This window comes from Cheilinus undulatus, linkage group 9 (genome assembly GCF_018320785.1).
Source record: "Cheilinus undulatus linkage group 9, ASM1832078v1, whole genome shotgun sequence".
Lineage (NCBI taxonomy): Eukaryota > Metazoa > Chordata > Actinopteri > Labriformes > Labridae > Cheilinus > Cheilinus undulatus.
Genome location: NC_054873.1, coordinates 35,108,263 through 35,127,461, shown reverse-complemented (window position 1 = coordinate 35,127,461; position 19,199 = coordinate 35,108,263). Strand labels below are relative to the sequence as shown.

The 19,199-nt window shown below is 40.0% G+C and overlaps 2 protein-coding genes across 3 annotated transcripts; one reads left to right on the top strand and one right to left on the bottom strand.

Moving 5' to 3' along the window:
* Positions 1–6,202: 6,202 nt before the first annotated feature.
* Positions 6,203–8,296, bottom strand: bscl2 (BSCL2 lipid droplet biogenesis associated, seipin). The gene has a single exon (XM_041794771.1). It carries the CDS (start codon positions 8,023–8,025, stop codon positions 6,766–6,768), a length of 1,260 nt encoding a protein of 419 aa, XP_041650705.1. The 5' UTR covers positions 8,026–8,296; the 3' UTR covers positions 6,203–6,765.
* A 959-nt stretch (positions 8,297–9,255) lies between these two features.
* Positions 9,256–18,289, top strand: fnbp4 (formin binding protein 4). Of its 2 annotated transcripts, none has more exons than XM_041796013.1 (17): positions 9,256–9,440; positions 9,951–10,028; positions 10,138–10,268; positions 10,935–11,100; positions 11,749–11,896; positions 12,035–12,137; positions 12,239–12,583; positions 12,701–12,893; positions 12,989–13,101; positions 13,180–13,284; positions 13,581–13,714; positions 14,752–14,912; positions 16,460–16,761; positions 16,879–16,990; positions 17,155–17,348; positions 17,553–17,710; positions 17,803–18,289. In XM_041796013.1, exons 1-17 carry the CDS (start codon positions 9,317–9,319, stop codon positions 17,891–17,893), a joined length of 2,658 nt encoding a protein of 885 aa, XP_041651947.1. In that variant the 5' UTR covers positions 9,256–9,316; the 3' UTR covers positions 17,894–18,289. The 2 variants fall into 2 exon arrangements, with proteins under 2 accessions (XP_041651947.1, XP_041651946.1); XM_041796012.1 differs by having other exon boundaries at positions 9,948–10,028.
* Positions 18,290–19,199: the final 910 nt, after the last annotated feature.

Sequence of the window (19,199 nt, the reverse complement as noted above, 5' to 3'; positions counted from 1 at the left end):
CTTCACGACTCATCCGCGCCTGAAAGTACTGCCCCTCAACGCTGATTGGTCTTGTCAGTTTCTAACCAGGCCCAAACGGTTCAGATGGGAGGAAACGGGGGAATACATCTGCTTTTCAAGGTTAGAGACATTTGGCGTCTCAGATGAACAGTCTGTGAGAGTGGCCATTAAAGATGAATGGTCTGCAGCCAGAGTGTCTTGGGAAAAATGACCACTTTGGCACCACTTTGTCCACAGGGAGACAAAGTAGCAGAGGTGTGGTCTCGAGTCACTTGAGATGTGGACTTGAACTCGAGTCAGACTCAAGTCACAATTTTGATGACTTTGGACTCGACTTGACAATATCATCAAAGACTTGCAACTCGACTTGGACTTTGACATCAATGAAATAATGTAAAATTGAGTAAAACTTGTCCAAACATGGGTGTTTTATTTGATCTTAAACGTACCAATGATAAATACTGTCAAAAGGGCAGAAACAGAAAAACGAAAGCAACAAACTGGCAGGACAGAACGATTTGTGAGGGGGGGCTGCAGGTGTGAGGCAGGGCCGGTTTTAACCATTTAGAGGCCCAGGGCAAAGATCAATATGGGGACCCTCCCCCTTTAGCTAAAAGCGATAATAATGAGAGGAAAAAATAGAAAGTATAACTTTAAGGTTATGACTACTTCTGGTGAGGTTTAGCTAATTAAAAGCCTTTCTTAGGTTTCCTTACCACATCAGCACAATCTCACATGTGTACTTTCCTTGTGAAAAGTGTGCACAAACTGTAAATTGTTATTTCTTTTTTGTGCAAACACAAAAAAAAAAGGTAACAGTCACAGAACTACAGTAAATGTCAAAATATTAAATATAAATACCCAGACAGACACCCATGATTCATCAGCTCTTTTTTTGTTTATTCACTAGGAGGCAGTCATTGTGTTCACATTACTTGAGGTCTTATAACTTAACACATAACACATAACTTGAGGTTAAGAACTGGTTATAACACCTTAGACCTAATGCTGACCAGTCAAACACGTTCACTTACAAACACACACAAACCCTATGTATCCACTCACACACCTGTACATATACACACACTCAACACACAGACACACACACACTCACATTAGATGAGTTAAAATGACTGTACAACATCTTCAGAAGTTCATTTGTTGTTGCACCACTTGGCACTGATTGTATGCTGAATGCTATGTCAGCAGTCTTTTTCTGTGTGATTAAGTTCTGTCACACTGGTCTTATTTTATTTAAAAAAATAAAACAATTCAAAATGCATTCATTATATTTGTCAGATTTAATAGATTGTTACATTGTTAAAATGGCATTTTATTAGGTAAACAGTGCTTTTGACTTGTGAGGACTCGAAAATTTCAAGCCTATGACTTCTGACTTGTCTTGTCTTTACTTGAGACTTGACTTGGACTTGCACATCTTTACTTGAGACTTGACTCGAGACTTGGGATTAAAGACTTTAGACTTACTTGAGACTTGCAAAACAATGACTTTCTCCCACCTCTGCAAAGCAGTACCAACAAGTTGATTGTTGGCACCACTATTTAAGTGTTCTTCAAAGGTGTTTTAAATACATTGGTTACATAACTTGGCAGTGCAGGACTTAACGCTGTTGCCTCACAGTAAGAAGGTTCCTGGTTTGAATCCTGGTCAGACGGGCCTTTCTGTGCAGAGTTTGCATGTTTCCTTGTGCATGTTCGGGTTCTCTCAGGGTTCTCCAGGTCCCTCCCACAAACCAAAAGTATGCTTATTAAAGTGTTAACTCTAAACGGTCCATAAGTGTGAGTATGCCTGGCTGGTTGTATCTATCTGTCAGCCCTGCAATTGACTGGCGACCAGTCTTGGGTGAGCCCCACCTTTAGCCCAAAGACAGCTGGGATTGGCTCAGGCTCCCAGTGACCTGAACATCTATAAGCTGAGTAGATAATAGAGGAATTTATGGTTTATGTAAACCAACTATTCTGTCTTGTTTGAATTTTTTAAAAAGGTATCTATATTTGAATTTTGATCTTTAACCATACCTTCTCTTTGCTAGGGGTGTTTGTATTTGAAATTTAGTGAATTTACAGGATAGAGGTGGCCCCAAATGGTCAAATATTTGACAAATTGTTTGAAAGGGCCTCATTTGACTGCCAATCTCACCATCAATCACCTGCTAATGAAACTGGGATCATTCCCCTCCATATAGTTTTATGATTTATTTCCATAATAAATTATGACTTGTATCTCTTTGGCTATAAATATCAACTTAATATACTTTCAATACAATTCTGAAAATAACTTGTGTACTTTTAATCAGTCTTCTTAATGTGTGCATGACTAAATTAAAGTTGGACTTTGCCCTGGAGTGGCCTCATCTAAGCTTTTTAATTTCCCAACAGCTTACAATGTCACAAAAGCAAATTTCCAAAGTGTGGGAGTATTATTAACACGTTAAAGATGATCCCAAAAAAGTAAAATGCAACCTGTGTCGGCAGCTTTACTCATACCACTCAGTGACAAGTAACATGGCCTTTCGCTTAGAATGGGCAGCCTCACAATGAAGATCATCACGGTATGAGCTTCTTGTGTTGTAAATGGGCATTATGCTGAGTTAATGAGTGAGAAAAAGGACGGATCGGGTCCTATCAAAGAACATACTGTTATCCTAAGTCTTTCTGAGTGTAAAACCCCCCTCGGCATCAGCTGTTTTTTTGTCGCCCCTCTCTTGAAACTCAGATCAAAACAGTGCACCGTCAATGTCGTCAGCGTCTCTGGACTTATGATCCTAGCTTTGTCAATGCAGTGGTGGAGGAGAAACATATTTTCTGATTATCTAAAAGCATTGTTAAGGACTACAAAGGACAGTGAGGGTCAACTTTCATAGCATCAATAAACACTGGTGAGAAGTTATTTGTAATTGAAGTTGTGGGCACTGCCAGCACAGCTGTGGACATACAACCCTTAGACAGGGACACCCCATTTAAAGGTATTAGGATATATCTGAAAGAAAATTTGTCTTTGTTCTTCGTGAGTTTGTTCCAGATATATGAAACATGTCCTTTACTTTAGAAAAGTCTTTCATCAACAGGCTAGAAATATAAGGATCTAAACTTAATGTTAAGTCCAAAGAATATGAAAAGTATTGACTTGTACTTTCTCCTCTACTATGAATTACATCATTTTGTTCCAACAGCAAAGATAATATCTGTACCTGCTGAAGGCTAAATACGGAGAGCTTTTTAATACCACTGATGGATGGTTTAAGTCAATTAGTGGCCTCGTTATTCAGACCAATGCATAATTCATCTGATAGATCGGGGATGTGGCTTTGAATAAAGACCACTAATGGGCCTGAATATCATCACCACAAGGTTCACATTTCAAACCGATCATAAATGAAGCTTTCCAGTTCCTCAGTATGCCGTAAAAAGGCTCCAGAAACAAGATTAAATGTCAACACTTGTATCATTTTTAATCCTTTTCATCAAAGCATAATAAAGAGATTAAAACATCCTGCATTCCATTTATATGACTGAAAAATTGAATTATTCCTAACAGCATGAACACACTGAGCCTCTGTACTTCCAGATTTAATCACCTCCCTGTTAAAAAAAACACTTTATCATGTCTTTGAGAGGGACTATTCATGTCTTATCATTCAAATAATGAAAAGTGTGTCACAGTTGAACTTTCCGATTCTGACATGCTGCCCCCTGGCTGTGAATACTTTAATTCAAACATTTATGTCACATTATAAGTAGTGAGGCCAGCAGAGGACATGGACCAGTATGTTGATTTTAAATCAATGTTCTCTGAATGTGCAGAATTTTTGCAAAAACATCTCATCATTCTGTGTCATTGAGCATTCTTGTATATCCATTTCATACTTATCCAAATCTTGGTCCAAAGAGAGGCAACTGGACTGGATTTTTAGAGTGTATTTGTTTCTGATAGCACTGACATGAATTTGTACTTTTCTATTAATGCTGCATTTAATGACTTTGTGTTCACTCTATTTCAATTTCAACTCGTTTAAATAAGCTGTTTTAATCAAAAGGCATGACAAATGCTGAAACCGTACTAGCCCTGGTACTACCATCATGTTCAATGAATCCTTCATTGTCTTGAAAACAGATATCCTTGTTTTTGCCCAATGATGAAGGAAAGCTACTGGAAATATAATGCCTCATATGATGTGAAAGATTGTCCTTTTTTGTTAGAAAAGGCTAGACATAGAAAAAGGGTTTCTTGTTATCCAATTAAAAGCATTTTTAATTGAGGTGTTTATTTTTAATTGGAAAAGGACATTTTGACACACATGTAAGAAGTATGGGAATTATATTGTTTTAGTAGTTTTTCCTCTTACTTCATTATGATTTACCAAGTTCTCCATGTGTTTTAATCATTGTATGAAAATGTATTGTGCTATCTATTAGTGTTTTTATTCTAATTTTAGCACCTTTTTATTCTGTTTTTCTGTGGGGTTGGGTCATGTTTTTTTTAATCTGTTTTCTTTGTGTGTAAAGCGCCTTGTGCTATTGTTTTGTATGAAAAGTGCCATACAAATAAAGATTAACACTGGATAACTTGTTTTAACATGTAATCCATATTGTATTAAAATAAAAAACTGTTTGACTTTGTGATAAACCAATGATTCAAGACATATTAAAGAGCATACATTTTCATCCTGTCCTATCCATGCCCAGCATGGAGCTATAAGAAGTTTGTTCATATTCATATCAAAATAAATGCACTTCTGTTTGCTTAAATAAATATTTGACATTAAAACATCATGATTTTTTTCTCAGGTTCTCGTATGAAACCAAAATGACAAACACATTAGAGACATTTGATCATTTTGCACATATTGTAAATCTGACTTAAATGCAACAATGTTTTCATATTGTTACTACAGACAAAAAAAAAGGTTTTTTTAAAGGTAAGAGTTTCCTCATCAAGTTATAAGACGTGCTGGGAAAAAAAAGCAGAATGCATAGCTGTATTTTTATTCATCTTATCGCATGAACACAAACTCATGTAAATTAACAGCCACTGACAAAGAGATTTTTTTAGAACAGCAAACACAATCCCTACTTTTCAACATCTTTGGTACATTTTCCTACATCAAACAACTTGCATACGGCCCTCTGATAAACTTGCTTAAGCCAAAAGCGTTCCTGAAGTGTCAGCTGCACAAGCTGAAATATGTAACAACACTCTGGTAAGCTTTAAAAAAACAGCATCTCTTTAAAACAGTAACTTTATTTATTCTTCCAACTTTATATTCCTTTGAGTTAAATATGAGAACATTCCACATTAGCAAAGTTAAATCATTTAAAATACCAATTCCAAATACCTTGGTCCTACATTTCAATAAAAATACAACACACACATTTTTTACTCATACTGTAACAGAAGATGAATACAAAGACCTGACAGAATGATACCGACCTTTAAAGTTCAAGCTTAAATCCAATGTGCCACGGCAGTGAAGTCATCCCATTCAAGACAGAGCGTCTCTATGTGAACGTGGATAAAGGATGATACATGCGTCATATTTCTCATCTCTTTCAGGCTACAGCCATTATATATTTTTCTAGGAAGTTGTTAAACCAGAGTCACTTTTCAGGGATGTGATCTGAATCTAATCACTAATCGAAAAGCTGTCACAAGGGTTCTTTAATGCTGGCCTTGAAATGGGTGAGTTTCAGTTTTGGAAATGCCAAATAAAGACTACATTTTGCTCACAGTGCAAGGCAGCTATACAGAATCATCTCTGTTCAGTGTTTGACTTTAACTTGTTTTTAAGGGAGGAGTGTCAGAAGCTACAGTGCTTAACAAATTTATTAGACCACCTGTCATATTTGTCTCAGAGACCATCCAGCATCATGAAGTGCTTTAATGTGGACTCCTTCATTTTCAGTGAGCTCTTCACGTGTTACCATTTTGAACAGGAATGAGGGATTTCAAACTGAATTCACCCAAATTTGAGCCGGCTCACTGGGCTTCTCTGAGAAGTCAGAAATGAATCAAGCATAACATTCAACCACTAAAACTCATTTCTCTGTTCATGAATGCAAGTAAATAACTAGAATTTGACATATTAATCAATAAATATTAACGTGCTTAACTATTTTTTCAGTTTTTTGTAAATCAGTAAATTTGAAAATTCATGGATAACAATAATAATTATATTTTAGCATTAAAAATATCATTTGGGAATTACCAATGCTGTTAATATAGGGCAGCTGTGGCATAAACCTTACTTTGGTTAGGGTTAGGGTGGTCTAATAAATTTGTTAAGCGCTGTATGTCAGAGCTGACCATGATGTCAGAAAATGCTACTACACAGGCATCTATGTTATATAACACAGGCAGGGTTACCTGACTTTAGGAGGGCGTGTTCAACTGCCCTGACACATGCTGACGGTAATGCCAAATTCCTGCAGATGATACTGTGCGACAAGTCAGAGGTGGAATGTAGTATCTCCTGCTATGGACATCTTCAAACTCAATGGCAAGCACATAATACAGTCAAAGCGCTACCAAACAGAAAGCAGGGAGAAAAAGAGCTGAGGTCAAGTAACAATGAGGTAAACTGTTCTGCATTTAAGACAGTAAACTGTAGTTTGTTAGCTAAAGCAAGATAAACATTAATGTTTCATGCATGTGTTTCTAGAATAGCACAAACAGTGAGAAAACAAGTGAGATCTGCTGCAGACTAGTGCCACACGGTGCTGCATATATAAACTATAGTTATCAGTTCACAGGCTCATCCAGGGTCCAGGTCTCTGTCGGAGAACTGTCTCACCCTGGTGTGGCAGCTCACATCCTTCAAACCCGTCTTGGCTGTCCTCTTCTTCAGGCCCCACAGAGTCATGAGACTCATCGTCCTTAGAATCTGGCTCGGGGGCATCTGGGATCACTGAGGGCTCCTTTGACTGCAGCTCATTTGCTGTGCCATTTCCCTTGATTTCAGTGGCCGCAGTCATGGTTTCAATTGATTTAGAAGCATCAGTTTGTTTCTGGGAGTTTTCCTTCTCCATGCGCTTTCGGGCCTCTTCTCTCTTCTGCTGGATACGAGTGCTGTCCCCCATCATAACCCTGACTCTCACCTGGTCCGGAGGCCAGAGCCCACCCCATATGAACTGCAAGTAGCTGAAGAGGACAATGACGCTGAGGAAGGCGAAGTTGGTGGCCACACCGATCACTGCAGACGTCAGGGGGAAGTTGTACAGGACATATCTGATACCAGTGAAGTAAGCATGGATACGAAGCTGGGCTGAGTACACCTGCACACGTTTGGACTGGATCTCGATGACTGCACCAACAGTGGGCTCATAAGCATTGGTCTTGTAGTCTGAGAAGAGCTCCACGTCAATGAGCTGCTTCTGCTCAGTCATGCCAGTCAGGAGAAATGGAGAGAAGAGTAAAGTAGATATGGTCTGCAGGAGACTTGAGCGATAGTGCAGCATTGTAGACCGGCTCACTGATTTGACATTCTTCCCACCTTTAGTATAAGAAGACATCTTGACCATGAACATACCAAGCTGTTCATTTACAGGAGACTCCGGCATCTCTAGCTCCAAAGATATGCGATAAGGCTGACCGAAAGCCATCACCTGATCCTTGTCATTCTTCATGAAGGAGATGTTGGCCTTGGGAAAGGAACAAAGTCCCGACTCTGAGGTGTCACAGTCAGAGATGTAGTAGAAGTGCACAGGAGTGGAGAAGCTCACAGTGGGCATGTAAGAGTAATAGAAACTCCCATAGAGAAAGATGGACACCCACAGTAGCAGAACCAGGACACAAAATAAGATTGCAGCCTGAAACAGAGTCCGGCGGGCCTTGAGGAGAGTGACAGCTGCCACATCTTGCATCCAGTGAAAAACCGGACCCATGATCGCCCCCATCGTGTCTGTACCGGTGCTCACCGACCTTCTGCTCCTGGCTGGGGCACTGGCTCCTTCTCCGAGCCCTACTGGCTGCTGGCTCTGTCCTGGGTCCTCTTTATGTTCAGACATGGGTGGGTGGCTCCACTCCGAAGCTGTGTAATTGCTTATCTTCGCCCTCCCATGTCAAGTGTATTTCACGAAGTCACTTAGCTTTTACGACTTCTGGCTTGTTCGGCTTGTGCTAGCTTATTTTAGAAAGCATACTGGTTCCAGTTACCATTTTTTATCACTTAATAAGGTTAAGCGCCGATGATTCCTTGTAACTGCTCCGAGGAGGGTGTGTAAGCTTGTTAGCAGCTAAGTTAGCATTCCGATACTGAGCTGCTACACACAAAACAAAACCTGGTGAACCGGAAGTTAACCTTCTTTAGTACCGGATGAACAAGAGTCACTTTAGCAGATGCTACATTTACGTACATCACGGTTAAATGTCCGACACCAGTCTCTCTGCGAGCTGAACTGGTAATACCGAAATAACCGAGGGTAACCAAAATTATATTGTTTTCTGATGGGTCAGAACTCATCTAAGTAACACGTTTTGCACAGCCATATATATATATATATATACAAAGAACAAATGTTCTGTAGTCTTTACCAATGGCGCACATAAGGGGGATAAGGGAGAGCTTTCTGGGGTCCAGCCAAATGGGGGGCCCATGAAGGTCAGCAATGGTCCAGTGTAAACATGAGCGGTCATAGCCATATTGTATTTCTAACCTAGACACTATCCTCTCTTATCAAAGCTACAACAAAAACCTTTAAATGCTTTTTATTTATTCATACTGTAGTACAATAAATCCTAAATCAAAATATAAACCAGTTTCTTAAAACAGAAATACCTTTTATTTTGGTAATGCTAATAATGTGGATGGGCACACCGATACAAATGATGAGGAAAGAGAGAAGGGGTAGAAAATTGGTAAAAGTGACCAAAAAAAAAAAAAAAAGATAAATACATCAAAAACTAATTAAAGAGGCAAAAAGAGGTGCAAAAAATGGTTAAAAAACAACATATATTACCTGCAAGTAAAACTTTAGGAAAATGGGGTAAAGAAGTGGCAAAAATGCGCCAACATTTAGCTAATAGGGGCTAAAAGCAGCAAAAACAGCTCAAAAATGACAATAAATATTTTCAATATCAAAGCCAACACACACAATCTGATATCTATAGATCACAAATGGCCCATTCTCTGGGTTTTTCAGGGGTGCAGGCCAGGCCTGCATCCCCCCCCCCAGCCCCTCCTGAACGTGCGTTTCCTCGGTTGGAAATTAATTTTTCCGACAGCACGTGAACGCACGGAGAGCTCCAACAACGACGACAGTGAAGAGGGAACAGGCCTCCGGTGGACGATTCACAGTGATGGGGAAGAAAAGTCGCCTCACGGGAGGAACGGTCGGCCGTAGAACTATCCTTCAGCTTTCACCTCCCGGGCTTCGCAGTGGGAATGCCGGAGAGAGGGACGAAGCAGCCTCGGGATCGGATGGTATTTATTAACACATGTCACCTCATCGCCATGTTAGCGGCAGGCTTGCTAAATGCTATATGCTGGAGGTGCGAAGGACAGGCCGATATGAGGAAAAATCATCTGTTTGACGCCTTATGTTTTTCCTCGAACAGTAACGTGCATTTGGAGCTACCATATCCCATGATTTACCACAGAAGGGACTTTTGTACCGGAGTAATGGTTTATCAGCGACTTCACAATAAGCTAGCGTGCTAATCTAACCGTTAGCAAACAATTAGCTTTGACAGAGTAGACTGGAGACAAATGACCGGTTCAGGTATTCAAAAGTAATACAGTATGATTCACATCATCTTTATTTTTAATAATTGTTTTCACAGGAGTGTTTAGATTACAGCTGAATAGGCGGAATCACTTAAGTGCAGTGCATGTATATTACAGTCCTCCAGTGCTAGTTATGCTCATGGTTGCTTCCTAGAGGAAACAACGAAGCTCAAATTGACTGACTTGTAATGTTTATTTTTTCAGCAGACGAACAAGAGGGCGATGGACACCGATTTGTGAGAGATACGCGCTCAAACATGAAGCATCCAACAGTAAAGGCCACAGGTAACTTCAGTCGGCGATTTTGTTGGGATCTGTTGGATGTCTCAGGCAGTGGAAACACAAGAGGCTGCCATCATGTGATAAAACATAGTTGTTTTGTCTCCATCTGCAGAGGGTTTGTCCTTACTTGGTGCATATGAGGACAGTGATGAAGAGGATGGTGGAGACTCCCGGCGTCCAACTGGAAATTCCCAACACAACCAGTCAGCTGACATCGACAGTACTCTGGCCAGTTTTATGGCTGTGAGTATGATTTGCTGCATACTTACTTATCCTTTGTGTGCTATCACTGTAAGGTGCATGTGTGTTTATGGTGACTCTCTGTGACACAATTTAGGTGGCACGCCACTGCTTAACAATTTACGTGCACAACTTATTTTGAAAAATACGCCTATTGTTCAAAACCGTAAAAAAACTTTTTAAACTTCATTATCTTGGAAATTCTGAAAGTTGTTGGACAAACTGGTATTCATCTGTGGAGATTCTCATTAACCTGGGTCATTATATTTGAAGTCTATATTTTGTTTTAAACTTGTCCTGGTATCCATCAAACAAAAACTGCATGCTTCTGGTGGGCTCTGTTTGATAACTGTGCCATAAATCTGAAAAGTTTTTCTAGTCTTTTCAAAAGCACTGAAAAGTAGAATGAGGGAAAAAAAATGTATTTTTTTGTCAGTTTTGCTCATCAAAATGTCAATTCATCACCTGTCCCTTCTAGATTATTCAAGGGGCCAATAATTTGCCTCCAAATTTGTAAATAATGCATAGAAGTTTAAAACCATAGCCTCGATTATTTTAAGAAATACAGCAGAGCAGCATGTAAAACCACTGATTTTAAGAGTCTGGCTCAATCTGAGAACTTACATGTTTTGTATATATGACTTCCTTCTGTCATTTTTTCCATAACAGGAAATCGATGCAATCACCACACAACCTAGTTCAGATGATCCAGCTTCCTCAGTCCCAACTTCCACTTCACCAAAGCCTGTAGAGTCTCGGCAGCCAGCAGATAGTGGGGACCAGAAACAACAAAGCACAGATTTTGAGTACAACACCCAGTACTCACTGGCTGGAGGTAACTGTCGGAGTTTTCCGTATCATCATGTGTGAATGCCTGGGTGTCTTCTCTGACGAACAGCTGACATTTTTAAAGCTACTACTCTTGTCATTGTTTTAAATAAGTACATATGTGTTTATATGGTCAGGGTATAGTACTATTTTGGCATTTGTATTTCAGTCACTTGTGTTATTTCTTCAAAAATAATGCATGCTTTGGGATAAAATATGCTAATACAGTGTTTCCCAACCTTTTTCCTTGGAGCCTCCACCTACATGTACCTAAGTAAAAGGCGCCCCCCCGAGGACCCATGAGAAAAGAAAAAGTGGCACACTGCCACTAAAAATCAACATAGATTTAAATTACTTCACTGATAAAACCCTAAAAAGGCCTATGCATGCTTTTCTTATCAAAAGACCTTTGTATAAATTACTTGATAACCACTTTATCATAGTTTAAGTCAATATTTGCAAATGTAATTTTTGCAGCCTCAGAGCAAAGCCTCGCCTGGGGTTGTCATGGACCCCAGGTTGGGAACCAACGTGCTAGTACTCCAGCAAAAAGAGCTGCTTCCTCTGCCTGACACTTTTTTGTCCAACAATCAAGTTAAATCAAATACAATAAATTACCTAAATAAAGTCTCACATACTTGCTTTTTTTTTGCAGTGGGTGTAGAGATGGGAGACTGGCAGGAGGTTTGGGATGACAACTCCGGCTGCTACTATTACTGGAACACTCTGACAAATGAGGTGTCGTGGGAGCTGCCGCACTATCTGGCTGATCAAGTTCAAAGCCTGGAGCAGAATGCCAACAGGTGGGAGGAACTGGAGAAGCAGCTAGGGAAAATCACTGTATCCACATGATCTGGTGTAATATTGGTTTTAGTTTTTGCCTCTGTCTCCAGAGCTTGAGCATTGTATGACAGAAATTTTCTTGTCTTCCTTTTTTTTAGCTCTAGTGTCAATGGCAATGGTACAGCACATGCTGGCTATCAGACTGAGGAAAACACGGCATCTGCTGCATCTACAGTATCAGCTAAAGAGACCCAAGCAAAGGCAAGTTTCATTTAGGTCCATCATTAATGTGAAAAGTTTTCATTGTGTTAGTGTTTTAAGGATTTCTATGCTGAGTTTTGCACCTGCTTTTGGTCTTTTAGGAAGTCATTGAGAGCGTTGTAGGCCTCACAAGTGAAGAGGAGGAGCGCCGTGGAGTCGCTGCTTCTCTGCTTGGTCCTCTGATCCCATCTGAAGTGAAGGAAGCAGAAGAAAAATGGAGAAAAAGACTGATTAAAAGTTTGGATGATCCTGAAAACAGTATGGATTCTGATGGTGAAGGTGTTCGCGCTGCAGGATCCCCATCTACTCCTCTGCGGGACTCTGACTCGGCTCCCACTGCTCCAAAGGAACACTGCACAAAAAAGCAGTCGAACAATAACTCAGATGCAGAGGAAGAGACAGAAGAAGACACAGTTGCACTGGAACTTGCTCTGGAGCAGAAAAAAGTGGGGGTTTGATCATTTTTAATTTATTTTCAATTGGCACCTTTGAAAACAGGCTGTATTTAATAATTTGCAAATTACATTGGTAACTTGATTAAGTCTTTTTTGGTTGACTTTTAGGCTGAGCTCAGGGCTCTGGAGGAGGGTGATGGGAGTGCAGGAGGCTCCAGTCCTTGTTCTGAGACAAGTCAAGATGCCTCTGGTGCTCGTGGTGTTTTACTAAAGAAAAACCGGTGGAAGACCGCCTTTGTCTGTGCTGCTAGTCCTGACTCTAACAGCAGAGGCTCAGACCTGCAGGACGTTGCAGAGACGGGTAAGTCCAAGTCATGATGAGCAATGTTCACATGGATAAAAAACTTCAAATTTCCCAAATTCATGTTCCTTAAATGCCTGTGTTGTATCCCTCAGCACTTCCAAAAGGCCTAGATAGTGTTGCAGAGGTAGAAGACAAGGAAACTGAAGATTCCGAGGAGAAGACCAAAACTGCTGTTAAAGAAGAAATTGAAACACCTGAACTCAAGGTAAATCTTAAACATTGCCTGACAGAAATAGTTAAGATATGTGCTTTTAAGACATATTTCTGATTCTTGAAAATGTAGTTTCAGATTGGAGAGCTGGCTAACACCTTAACCAGCAAGATGGAGTTCCTGGGAATAAACAAGAAGGCAATCTCAAACTTTCAGCTGCTCCTGCTGCAAACGGAGGTGAGAGGATAATGGTTCAGTGTCTGATGCCTTTTCCACATGTGAACAGTTCCCAGTAGGACTTTTAAAATATTAAAGGCTTAATTTTCTTTCATACATTTACTACACAGCTATGTGATAGTACTTAATATTTAAAATCCTCATAATAATCCATCACAAGGTGTCATTCTTCAGACTTACTGTAATTACTCTTTCATGTTGCTCATCTATCTTCTTGCGATTCTTTATTCCTCTTTACCTCTACTTTCTGGCCTCCTCTCCCTCTCCTTTCCTCCTCTCTGCTTTCTCTTCCTTAGACTCGGATCGCTGACTGGAGGGAAGGCGCTCTGAACGGGGTCTATCTACGCCGCAGGCTGCAGGAAGCCGCCGAACACATAAAATATTACGAACTTAACGCCGCCCCTAAAGGCTGGTCCTGCCACTGGGACAGGTACGCGCTCCTTACCTTTCACATCTCTAAACTCCCCTCGCCCCCACAAAAACAAATATTACCGTGTCACCACAACCCCCACCTATGCGGAAGGGTGCAGACTTTGTTACATGACTTGGGGAGAAGCTTAACCAGTCCGAGAGGATCAAAATACTTACCAGAAACAGACTCACCAGGTTTTTGTGATGCAATCCTGGCACTGTGCCTTGAACGTGCTGGTGAGGGAGCATCCACTCTGGGCCAGCCTGCTTCCTGTTAAAACAAAGCTGCCTGTCCCTGTAACACAGACTCTTAAGCCCCTGTGCTGTGAGGGCGTTTGTAGACTGATTACGGGCCCAGTCAGAGCATAAACCGGGAGGGGGTGGCTTATAGTAGAAAGGTTGGTTTGCGTGGGAGAGCTTTGCACTTTGCAGGTCTTCAACCCTCAGAATGCAATGCAGACAGAGTGATGCCCTGGAAGCGAGGAGTGTCACGCATCAAATAAACGGTGAAGATGGAGGAATGACGGGAACCCAGCAGGTCAGACCTACTCTATTTCATATGTCTTCCTGTTAATTTTTTTATTATTTTCTTCTTTCTCATGTAAATCAAGTTGACTGTGTGGATGTTGTTTTCTGACCTATGGTGGTTGATTATGAATATGATGATGATGAATATTATGATGATGATGATGATGATGATGAGGCTTCCTCCCTGGCGTCTTCCAGTGTCTGGGAGGGAATGGTTGTCAAAAAAAAGGGAACAAAAATGACAACCATGGTGTGAACTGCTGAATGCTACTTTCAGGACTTAGCTGAACTGTTTTGCTTTCTTTGTTATTGAGAGCCAGGTGGGTTCCCTATCCACTCCCTGAACACTCTAATTAGGCCCTTCTCTTGGATGGCAATATTTGCTGTCCGTACCAACACTCCCACCCCTTACCGTGGCATTAATGCCCACTCCCTTGTCCCACTGTCTCAGGGTATCATGTGGAGCAGTCAGTTGCCAGGCCAGCCGTTGAGACTCTGTCTTTCTATCTCTGTTGTCCCACTTTTTAGAGAGCACAGGCGGTATTTCTATGTGAACGACCGGACCAATGCTTCCCAGTGGGATTTCCCGACAGAAGAAGAGAAAGAGGATGACCTAAAGGGAGCCCAGACACAGACATCTAGCCAAGGGGAGCCCAAAGCAGCCTCTGCAACTACTGGTGGAATCACAGGTCAGCCCATTGTTATAGAGCTGTTCAGTCTCTTGCAAGGATGGAAAGTGAATAATTACATTTACTCAAATTACTGTTACTGAGTAGTTTTTTGGGGTAATAGTTCTTTTCTGAGTACATTTTGAAATCAGTACTTTTACTTCCACTTGACTAAGTTTTAACAAAAGTAACTATACTTTACTTGTGTAAAGTACTCTTTACTTTTTCTACCTCTCTTGACTATACAGTAGCGCACAACAATAAGAGCATAATTCCTCATCACATCTAGGGCTGACAGATTTGGGAAAATAATCTGATTGCGATTTATTTCCCCCCAGTATTGTAATTGTGATTTGATATGCAATATTTTTTTAAGTTCCTTATACTCTGTTTCTTTTTTCTTTTTTTTTTTTTTACCAACAAAACAAACAATAAATCATTCTATAGAATAACCAACACATTATTAGATAAAACTAGAGCTGAAAATTTCTGAAAAATATCTAATTGTTATGATTTTGACTCGTATTGCAAATTGGATAGGAATTGATGCATTGATGGGAGTGTTTATTTTTTTTTATCATTCTCATATCAAATAAGAAAAACTTCCAAAAAAAGAGGATTTTTGTAGATTTCTAAAAAATAGCCTGTGGATGATTGCATGATATGTAATGCATAGCATCTCTGCTGCAAAAAAAGTTGTAAACTGTTGGTTTGACACAAATTTCACATTAAAGAAATATTGCACCTTCTACATTTTTAATATTGCAGCAGGCCAATTGCGATTTAATCTAATTTTCGATTTATTACCCAGCCCTCGTCACATCACAAGACAGCTTTTGTACACAGCAAAAATTGGAGTGTGAATATCTCAGGGTTAAACATTTCAATGTTAGTTTTACTCCCAACGTGTAATTTTAACTGTATTCTGAATGAAGTGGTCTTCAGTGTTGGAGTTGTTTGACTTTGTTGATCGAAAATTGTTAAATCAACTCTGTGAAGACTCAATTGATCTAAGCTCTGCCCACTGCTGTTTCAAATTTGGGGGGATGTGTGGGTGGTGTGAGAGTTACGATAAGTTTTAGTCATGTTTAGTTGTTGTTTGGATGTTGCCTGTTGTACAGTGATCTCTGCTGGGGTTCTTTTTGTCATGTTTCTGGTGGATTATTATTTTTGATGTGAGGTATATTTGCACCATGAGTGAAATTACCCACTTAGTTAGTTTTGAGTTGTTGCTGTGTTTACAGTTCACTGAGAGCTATAGCTATCCGATGTGTACTGCTGTTAAAGCAGTTTCAGCCACAAATTCTTTGTGTTTTTTCTCCTTATTTAGATCAGTGAGATTCTTCTGAATCATAACTTTGATTTTTTTCCACGAGTTGTACTTTATTGAGTAGCTGTCCATTAATGCATATTGAGCAGCTTGTTATAACAGAATGAATCTGATCTTTGTTGTTTGTTCCCTTTGAGACAAACACAAAGATAATTCTTGAATATTGATTTACTGTTCAGGTAGTGATACATTCCCCCCCACTAACACCACATTTTATTTTCTTTCTTAAAAAAAACAGGATCCTCTAGTTACATTGCGCCTGCCCCTCCAGCACCTCCCCAGCCTGCCCCATCCTTCTGGTCCCCATCTCAGCCTCCTCTTCCTGACAGCCCACCTCCACCCTCCCACTACCCACCACCCCCGCCTCTGCCCCCGGGCTCTCCACCTCCACCTCCCCCTTTACCTGACAGTGATACGGAGATCATGGAGGTGGAGATGGATGTGGACGATGATAATGACGACGGGGAGCCCCCAGCACCTGGAACAGAGGAGGACGGCAGTGGGAGGCCTCCATTTCCTCCAGGCACTGCCAGCACAAAGGTATAAGTTTTTACTCAGACAAGTAAAAGTGTTGGTGGTATACAAAAAAAAATCTGTAATTGCTGTTTTAAAGATGACATGAACTCTAAACTGTGATCTACTTTTTGTGTCAAACAGGTCCTAGAGTGCTCCTTGGGGAAGGGTCAGAAACGTAAAGTCAGCCAGATGAATAAAACAATCACTATTGGAAGCAGTCCCATTCTTTACACACAGTCTGCTGTCAGTGCAGGTAAAATATTATACATCTGCAGCATGTATTGATAATATAAGTGTAAACAGCCTCATTATTAGAGCTCAATTCCAGTGGCTTCCCTGCACCTCAAATCGAGTGATTTCATTGACTTTGATAAACATTCTTGTGTTTACTTAATAAAGTTATGTCTTGGTCTTTAGCTCCCCTTATGTCAGCTGCCACCTACTGGGGTGTGCCAGCCATGGCGGCCCCTTTGGTCCCTTGTGAACCTCCTGCTCCACCTCTCCCAGCGCTGCCTCCTCAGCCACCTCTGCCACCACCACAGCCACCCAGCGAGCCTCCTGGAGCCAAACCTCCGCTGGCAGATAAGACCAAGAAAACCAAGAAGGACAAGGTTAGTGTGGGAGATAAATTTCGCAAAATTAAGTGGCAAAATAGAGCATTATGTGAGTCAGGAAATGGTTTTGTCACCTTTTTTCAGCATTAGTTTTTGTTTATTGTACTTGTGGAATGATTTTCCCCATCTTTGCATCTTGCTGCTTTAGCATAATGTTCTAAAGCATCAGCAGTGAAATTTTCTCCTCCTGTGTCTATGTAGTCAAAGAAAAGTAAGATAAAAATGCCTTCTCTGGTGAAGAAGTGGCAGAGTATCCAGAAGGAGTTGGATGAAGAAGATAAAAGCAGTTCAAGTGATGAGGACAGAGAGCAACTTAACAAGAAGAGCATCGAAGACTGGAAGCAACAGCAGCTCGTGACGTATGTTACTATTTTTGTAATCTCTCAAAGTAGACCACCTCTTCCCATGCTGGTAACTCATACTTGACAGTTTTCTTTATTTAACTCTACAGGGGTAAAGCATCAAAAAATGCAAACTTTGAGGCTCTCCCTGAAGACTGGCGGGAGCGAATCAAGAAACGGAAGATGATGAATAACACGTAACATCTGGCCTGGGTTACACATCAACTCTTTTCTAAATCCACTCCAGTCAACATCATCCGTCTACATTTGAGTAACTATGGACTATTTTCTGTGTAAATGATGATAAAAACATTAAGAGGACCTTTTTTTGTGGAAACTCATTCATCAGAAGGGTTTAAATACTCTTGTTTTGTATCAGCTGTTATCAATGTGCCAAAAGTCATTCTTGAGTTTATCTGAAATACTTGTGAAAAACATGGATGGACACCAGGTTTTGTTCGGAGGGATTTCTACTTTATTGAACATTTTTACAACCGTGTACATAAAATGTATGTTGGGATAAGCCATGTTTTCGGAATGGGCAGGGGACACTTCTTAATGTGTATATTTTGTAAAAAGTTATTAAATTGTTTTTCCAAAGCCATGTGTATACATTTTTTATATGCTTATGGTTTAGTAAAAAAAAAACCTGGTTGCAGTGTTTGTCAATTTCATTTAGAAGTAGCTTGTATTTTTTCAGTAAATTTTGAAATCTGTAATTTTACTTTAACTCATGTTTTTTTGTTTTTTTTTATCAGAGAAACTTTACTTTTTCTTGAGTACAATACTCTATTTTTTTTTTGTTTACCAACACTGTTCACTGACTTAATTATCAAGGTGTGACTTCACCTGAAAAACCTGGCTGGAGATCCACATTGTCATGTTATTGCCAATAAGGGGAGTTCATATTGCACTGTACAGTTCCCCAGTAGCTACATAGGCTGATCAAAAACAAAATTTAGATAAAATCACAATGTCCTACTGCACTTTAATCCTCAGGAATTGCAGTATTTGTGTAAAAAAACGGCTTCATACATTTTTTTGCAGCTGAGATGTTATGCTCTACACATGTAAGCATAAATTCGCTCAAGATTAGCCTTTTCTTGGTTTTGCAAATGTATCTTTAAAAAAATGATCCTCCTTCAATAATTCAAACTGCGTCTACAATATGTGTCAAACATAACTGCAGCATCCTAACATGTATGCCAGGTCTACAGGAAAGAACAGTTTATGTTTAATCTATCCTATATTGTGTTGGTTGTAATAGAATTAAGAGTGTGTTTATTGAAGAATAAATTTGATGAAGAACTAAAAAAAACCGCAAATGCAAAATTACAAGGAAAAAAAACGCAGACTATTTTCACAAATATTTTAGCCTGCATAGCTGCTACAACTTTAAGTTAAATATTTTTTACTTTTACTTGAGTTCATTCATAGGCCTCGCATAGATATGTAACCTTAACATCGTCTCCTCATGTTACGACAACTCAAGAATGTTGACGGTAGG

Bases quoted from the DNA above. Each gene is read 5' to 3' on its own strand.
- bscl2 (XM_041794771.1), bottom strand. From the start codon at position 8,025: ATGTCTGAACATAAAGAGGACCCAGGACAGAGCCAGCAGCCAGTAGGG.
- fnbp4 (XM_041796012.1), top strand. From the start codon at position 9,317: ATGGGGAAGAAAAGTCGCCTCACGGGAGGAACGGTCGGCCGTAGAACT. The intron at 13,102-13,179 runs GTAAATCTTAAA...TTGAAAATGTAG, and splicing joins TTGAAACACCTGAACTCAAG to TTTCAGATTGGAGAGCTGGC. The intron at 13,285-13,580 runs GTGAGAGGATAA...TCTCTTCCTTAG, and splicing joins TGCTCCTGCTGCAAACGGAG to ACTCGGATCGCTGACTGGAG.